This window comes from Mastacembelus armatus, chromosome 8, assembly GCF_900324485.2.
Source record: "Mastacembelus armatus chromosome 8, fMasArm1.2, whole genome shotgun sequence".
In the NCBI taxonomy this organism is placed as follows: domain Eukaryota; kingdom Metazoa; phylum Chordata; class Actinopteri; order Synbranchiformes; family Mastacembelidae; genus Mastacembelus; species Mastacembelus armatus.
In genome coordinates, this window is record NC_046640.1 from 15,723,392 (window position 1) to 15,731,239 (window position 7,848).

The 7,848-nt window shown below is 40.7% G+C and overlaps 1 protein-coding gene across 4 annotated transcripts in view; it reads left to right on the forward strand.

The window, feature by feature from the left end:
• Positions 1 to 5,361, forward strand: part of prkar1b (protein kinase, cAMP-dependent, regulatory, type I, beta) — a 53,104-nt gene extending 47,743 nt beyond the window's left edge. For all 4 annotated transcript variants that reach the window (XM_026326018.1, XM_026326020.1, XM_026326019.1 and 1 more), the window contains exons 10-11: positions 3,596 to 3,677; positions 3,981 to 5,361. In XM_026326018.1, coding sequence (XP_026181803.1) covers positions 3,596 to 3,677; positions 3,981 to 4,153 — 255 coding nt within the window. In that variant the 3' untranslated portion in view covers positions 4,154 to 5,361. The remainder of the gene's footprint in view (positions 1 to 3,595; positions 3,678 to 3,980) is intronic.
• The last annotated feature ends 2,487 nt before the right edge of the window (positions 5,362 to 7,848 follow it).

A 7,848-nucleotide genomic window follows, 5' to 3' on the forward strand; every position in this document is an offset into this window, starting at 1 on the left:
TTAATGAATTAAGTCACTTTTCTCTGAGTGCAGTCACAAAGAGAAGGATTAAAGTATTAAGTCATGTTTTGAGTCAGTGTCTCTTTGAAAAAGATGGTCCTCAGGCCATTGCATGTATGCAGGAGAACAGGTCATGTGAGCAAACCTAGTGTCCTCTGGTGTGTTTAGTAAGTGATCTGTGTGTGTTAGTATTTTAGTGAGAAGCTGCAGACACTGCTGGTCCTGGGTGGCCTCATGAACTCTGGATACTCTGGATATCACTTTTCTTCCTCCATCTCTGCCTGTGGCTCATTGGCTCTCTGTGCCGGTTGTTGATCCGGCGGTTGTTACTTTCTCCATGCAAGACGCTACATTGTAACATGTTATCACCACCCGACTCGCTACGCTCTGCGTGTGGTATGTGTGTTTAGGTATGCATATGAGCGGGTGTCAATGGGCTTTGTGGTTAAATACTGCAACCAGTGTTACAGGACCTGCTTGTAGATCTTTATGAAATTGGACAGAGACAGCTGTTTCAGTTGGCTCACAATCCATTCTCTATTGCTTTCCGCTACTTCTTTACAATAATTTGTATTCATTCATATCTTCTGTGCGTGTTCCTCACAGCCAGTCCTATGCACTCTGTGTCGAGTAGTACGGTGAGAAGGATCTCAGCTGTTTATAAAAGAAATATCTGTGGAGCTGCCACTGCGGTGGTACAATGTGAGATGGTTATCTGGACCACACTGGATGTGACCTGTTCAAGAATGAACTACTGTACTTGATGGTGCTGCACTGTCTCACTTTCTTTGTTTGGACATGAATGGAAAGGAGAGGAATCAAGAAGTTGTAAACACAGGAGGTGCAGTACCCCCCATTCTCTTCCCATTCAACTCTGTGCTTTATACCTTTTTTGCACTCGAGCCACTCTTTCATTAAAACTGGTCATCAGATGGAGCATACGTGGGCTGATAAGGAAACTGTAATGTTCCTCAAAGTAATACACGAAGCAAACATAAGTACTACATTTCTGTTATGTTTTCTATGTGGTTTTGGGGTCTGAATGGATTAATTTTAATGATGTCATCATGTTGTGCTGTCTTCTTCAGCAGTGATTTAATGGCATTGCTTGGAGAGACAGCTCCACCAGCTGTTTATCTCAATATGCTCAGCTCCTAATAACAGTAGAATGGACATTTTATTTTCTTTTGCTACTGATTTTCTGGAAATTTGTTCCAGCCAAATTTTGGATTAGAAGAACAGGGATACACACTAATTTATTCAATTTCTGTGACTCAGTATGGCGAGGGCATTAGTACCCTAATTTCCCTCTTCGTCTTGGTGATGTAGGCTCTATTTGCTGTTGTCTGGTAACATTTTTCTTCATGCTGTGTCCACATTGTGGCCTAAATGCCATGGAGTATGCCATGAAAAGCCAAATTGGTCTGGATAGGAGCATTTTAGTCAACCCCAAAAGCAAACTGTGAAATACCAGCCTGTTTAGGTACTGTAGCTCTCTGGAGCAGCACTAGGACCCAGGGCAGCAGACATAGGAAGTTACTGTACCTGCCTCCAGTCTTGAGGGGTGATCAGTTAAGCAACTTGGACTGGCTAATCTTTAATCAGTAGACCTAATCAGACAAATTCCATGCAGTAGCATGAAATGATTGTGTTTTGGGCCATCGTTCTTGTCATTTATTGAGCTTATCAAATCACGTGAACCTGCATACTCTAACTATGTGTAACACTGTGTAAATATTACTTGTGTATATCTGTAAGTCCAACTGTAAATGTAATATTGCATAGTATTCATACTAACTCATTACATTTACTTTAAATGTCCATTGTTTTAGTAAAACATTTAAATAGAATATTGTACAATTCTCATGGTAAAAAGACTAATCTCAAAGCAGCAAATGGGTATAGCCTGACTGGTATATTTTTGTCTTGGTAAATATGTGTGTGTTTGTGGGAAACCTTGTGACAAGGTTGCTGGACAGTTATAGCAGCTGTCTTTGGACAGAAATGAAGTTTTCCATGGAATGAATGTGACTTTAAGTATATTGCAGTATCATGGTAAACATCAAGAATGAGTCTAATAATACTGCTCACTTTCTTAAACGAGGCTGATTAATGATTGCTGAGAACAGGGACAGAAGAGCTGTGGTATCACTGCTATGTTTTAAAGTCCTACGTTCACCCTGCCCTGTCGTGTGTGTGGCGCCATGGCATCATGACACCATTTGGCCACATATTACTTGGAAGTGACACTCACAGTATTTGCCACTTACGTGAACAGCATCCCCCACTTCCTCACAAATTCAGTCACACACATCCTTTTCAGTGAAACACAACCTCACCTTTGTATGCCTGCAGTGACTTACTGGCAGTTTTGGAGTTCTCATTAAGGCTCATTATATTCATATTTAGCACTATTAGCCTGGTCAGCACAAGGAGCAGAGAGGGATTAGAGACACGGAGAGAGAGCTGGAACAGTCAAGTCTGTTTTACAACACAGTCCAAGACAAGCTGGGAAATTTCCTTACTGATTTTGTACTTGCTGCTAATTCTAGTTGAATGCAAATACGTGTAAATGTCTAGACATTGACACTGAAAACACACATTGTACCTTTGTCTAAAGATACTTAGTTATAACTTGTAGAAATATTCAAACATGCTTATTCACACACACATAGTTTATCAACAGCTGCAAGATACATAACTGAACTGTTATGATCTGTTGGGCAGAGTGAATGGAAATCAAATTTCCCCCCTTATACTTTTTAGATTGGTCTCACACAAACATGTGTTAGTAATAAGCGTATCATGGTTGGTCATAAAGTCCAGTTATTCTGCCCAGCAGACATCAGCTGTTGATTTTCTAACAGTATGTGTGTGTGTGTCTGTGTGTGTGTGTGTGTGCATTTGTGTGTTTTTTGTTTTTATTGTATAGAAGGCTTTACATTTTTATTTCCATTTGTGTCTTTGTGCTCATTGTTATTGTTCCATGGCTGTATGCAGCCAATATTTTCATTGGGTTATAGTTTGGTATATACCATGTGAACCAGGAAGGGGCTTGATATGGGAAGGTAGTTTTTGTGAATGTACGTGAGTGTGTGTTTGAGTTGTGGGGTCAGTTCGGGGGATCATATTGGAGCTCCCTCAGTCTTGGACAGTACTGTTTTTTCCATTTTGTGGGGGAATGCTGATAAAGGGAATTATGTGATGGAGACACTGCAGAATCAGTTCAGCTTAGATGTTTGTATTTATTAGACTCTTGAGAAAGTAAAGCAGAACTAATCACATTTTGTGTCACATATCCCAATGGAACATCTGAGTGTGTGTTGTTTTGTATTTCTGCTCATACTTGTCCCACAAAACAGCTGTCCATCCCACAGAAAAGTAGGCTAAATCCTGTGCACCTGTGTTCTTATGAAACAAAGGAATTTCTACCCGGCTTAATCCTCCTGATGATGTTCAGTCTCTTGCTAAATAACTCCACCTCTCCCCTCTTTCTTCACCTTTCCTACTGACGCCCTCCTCTTATTTTGGTTCTTTCTCCTGTCTTTGTCTCTCCTTTCTTTCCTCCAACTTTCTTTTTGTTTTCTGTCTCCAGGGAATAGCCTCTGTTCTGCAGCGCAGGTCTGACAATGAGGAGTATGTGGAAGTTGGGCGCCTTGGACCCTCTGACTACTTTGGTGAGTGGCTCTGGGCCATAAAACCTTTTCTCTTCCCAAACTAGAATGTAAACTAAAACACTATTGGTCAATACAGAGATTGGTTTATACAGGATACCTATTTTTAGCAATAAAAATATTAAACTGACTCAATATTAAATTGACTCAAACTATGGCATGTTACATAGCCAAGAAATGTAACATTTGAGATGATTAATGAATTTCATTCATGTAATTTTAAGCAGTTGTGTTTCACTAAAGAAAGATGTTTAATGACATCCCACCTGATTCTCATCTTTTCCTTGTTCTCACTCTGCCCTCTAGGTGAAATTGCCTTGCTGTTGAACCGGCCCAGGGCGGCCACCGTAGTTGCTCGCGGTCCCCTCAAGTGTGTGAAACTAGACAGGCCCCGCTTTGAGCGTGTGCTGGGGCCATGCTCAGAGATCCTGAAGAGGAACATCCAGAGATACAACAGCTTCATCTCTCTCACCGTGTGACAGGTCAGCCCCCTCTGGGCACCACCAGCAGGGGTGGGCAGCATCACTATCAAAGTTCTGGTCAGTGGGTGGGAAGGGGTGAGGATGAGGGGTAGATGGTTTTACATCCACAATGACAGGGCGCTGATTTCCTGCTTTTTTTTCCCATTTTTGCGCATTTCTTTCTTTTGATCTTGTGCACTTTGACTTGACCTGTGCTGTCACGTAGCTTTATGTCAAAAACATGCAGAAGTGTAAAAATCTGAGTGAAGACAGAGATCATTTAACTCAATATACACTGTAAATGAGTCATATACACGGTGTGCCAACTGTATATGACAGTTGCGTTTGAATGGTGTTTGCACTTTTATGAACTTATGAAGGGTATGGACGAATTCAAAAAATAAGAAGGAAGTCAAGTCATGTTTACGTACAGCGGGAGAAAGTGAGTACACATTTCTTTGCTCGCTGGCTGTGGTTTGCCTGTTTTGTCTGGGTGTGTGTGGTGCTATTTTTTGTTTTTAGCTCAAATCAGACCTGTACTACACAGACCTCTATTCCTGAAAAAATAGATGTAGAGGTTAGGCTGTTTCATTAATTTTTAGTACTTCCTAAGTACAACACTGTCATTAGAGGCAGAGATGAGTTCAGACTTTAACATTATTGGCTTGTGCCAGCCAAAATGAATGATGAGTTGTTTTTTCCTCAAGAAATCCTCTCTTTCTCAATAATCCCTGAAATGGTTTGGTCTGATCTGTGAGCTGTGGTATTCCAAAGGTGCAGTAGTGTTAACAGTCCAGTCAACATACACACAAACAGGGACTGAAACACACAAACATACTGTGTATGCTTACACTGTTTCGGGACTAACTAAAATTAAACACACACGGACACACACACTTCCTATCAGATGCTTTTTTAAGCTGATTTTGTTCTGTTATATTGCTAGAAGAAAGCTTTTGCACCATTTTAGAGTTTGTAATGCTGGGTCAATACAATAGTTTGATTTAGCTGTTTTTAAGACACGACTTTAGTTATAAATATATAGAAGAGGTAAAAAAAATGTGTTGCTTTCCTTTTATCTACTGTAATCTGTCTATCTTGCACAACTGACCCAGGAACCGATGTTGTATAAAACTTTAAGAAAATAATCTTTCTGTATTCTCTCTCTCTGTATCTTTCTTTCACCTATCAAACCATCTTGAGCAAATAAAGATGAGCTTCTGAAATCCTTTTGATTTGAGTCATTATATTATCCTGATCAGCCCCCTTCTTGCCCCACTGTGAATGTGACTCTTTTTCACACTTTTCCTGGATTTCTATCCTGACTGGTGATCATGTGATTTTCTTTTATCTCAGCTGATGCCCTTTTAGTCCTACCTCTCTCAGATGTTGTATTCCCATTAATCTCTAGTTTTCTTTTTGTAATGTACAATGTAATGTCTTCTGCAATTACTGCAATTATGCTTTTCATGTTTCTTTCCAAAGGTACCACCTCTGTATTCCAACCACCCCCTGCTCTACTTTCTCTGGGTCCCTCCCACTCTTCTCTGCTTTCCATCCTTCTCACATTAAGCCAGGTGTCAGTTATCCATCAGTCTGAGCTGTCAGAAAGTCTCAGAGCTCCTCCCAGCCAGTTTACACCACAGTGGGCTAAAGCCACTACAGCTTTGACACATTCCTCTTCATCTTAATGCCTACTAAATCATCTAAAGAATGTACCCCCAACTCACTAACATTGGGTTTAGTATGCCCCTCCTGCACATACACACTCAGTCACACATACACCTCCATCATTTTGACAATGCACACAAACACACACTAAAGTCAAGAGTGCCCAGGTTTGAGGTTTGTGGCTCAGTGAAATAAGCATTTCTCTTATTTAGGGTTTTATTTCCATCAGAAAAAGATTTGTTCACTCGTGAATAATATATCAGAACATTTTTTATATGTTCAGACACTTGCAAGTAGCGGTTAAATTCTATTCTGCGAGATGGTTCCAGACCAAACTGACACATCCTGACTTTTGACTCAGTCATTTCACTTTTCATAAGTTCACTTTCCTGTTGCTTTGCTTCCTTTTGCAGTTTCCTTCTTGCAGTTGATATTTCAGTTACTCATCACACTAAACAAACAGCTTGAGAAATAGCTGAATACGTGAAAGAAGGTAGATTGATATAAAAAAAAAAGTTGGATGTAGAGCGGAGATTGTTTTGTCAACCACCATGTTAGAGTCTGCCAAAGAAAACTTTTTGATAACATTGGCAACATCAGTATAACAACTCAACTTGAGCTTACCCGAGCTTTGTGTGTGTGACCGTGTGTATATGAGCACCTGATTAGGTAGGGCCATTACCGGGCCATCCTGGGTGGGCCAGTTGAGGACAAAACTTGGCACTGTCACATGAGCACTAAGATGAAGCCTTGATAAATTGGCACTGTGCCAGTGTGAGAAGAAGAGAGCCAAAACACACACTTTCACACACTCCTTTACCAACTTTTCATTTGGGTCACTCACATCACTCATCATGTTTGGGTCCTTTATGCTTTCACAGTCCCATAATCCATCAAAAAGCTCCTGTGATCCTGCTGTGCCTGTAACACTGGGACCAAAAACATAGCACCGGCTAACTTCAGGTAACTGCACGCTCACAGTGAAAGCAACATCAGGTAAGGAAAAGCCAAGTTGTCCCATGGTCAACAACTTTTTTTCTGTATGAACTGTACCTGATAAACAGCTAAGAAGTGAATTAATTAAAATTTTATTTTATTCACTTTTACATTGCGTTCAATGTTGAGGCTCATTGTAACCATTGTGAAGCAATTTTATTTCTACTGAACATATATTTTTTGTAAATTAAGTTACAGTCACTGCAGATCTTAGACCAGTCAATCAAATCATTTGAAGAACTGAAGATGACCAAGGCTGCAAAATGACTGTATTGCTATTCTTCCATGCTTACGTGTATAGTGATAGAGATAGCTCTGTGTCCACATTTTTTTGAGCACAAAATAGAAGTGAAGAAGAAGAAATTAGCAGTAGCAGTGACTCAGAAGGATGAATGACCCTGACTGCACCTCCATCCCTTCTACTCCTTTTAACCCTCAACTCCCAGGTACTCCCCCAGTGGACTATGTTTGGACTGCATTTTGTTGTTCAAACAAACTAGAGGTGAAGATTTGTTCTAGTTCTACATTTGGCTAGTTGGTGGGGAGGAGGAGAGGGAGGAGACAGAAGGAATAAAGAAGAAGGTGGAGAAAGAGATCAACATGCAGGAGGAGGGATGTAAAGAAATGCTGTGCCAGCTTCACTGACAGGACATCTAATATGGTCTCCTTTGGTTTTTAAGTGCACTCCTGAGTGGTGTGAAGTCCACTGAGATAAATTTTAAAGAATTTACCCCAGCATGGGAAAGTTTTCCCTCCTCATTTACAGGATGGCTTCCTAAGTGCATCCCTCCAAATTCCAAGTTTTATATAATGATTGCCAAAAATTTACAAGATAAGGCGGCTGGGAGTGATTTGTTGTGTGTGTGTGTGTGTGTGTGTGTGTGTGTGTGTGTGTGTGTGTGTGTTCGTCTGCTTGCATGTGGATTTGTTGCATCTCGCCAGACAGAACCACCCATGGTCTCCTGAGAGGATGTTTTATTTGGTGCTGTATATTTAGATCTGGAACAGTGACCATACCCCCTGGGCGTGCGACCCTCACCTCTCTT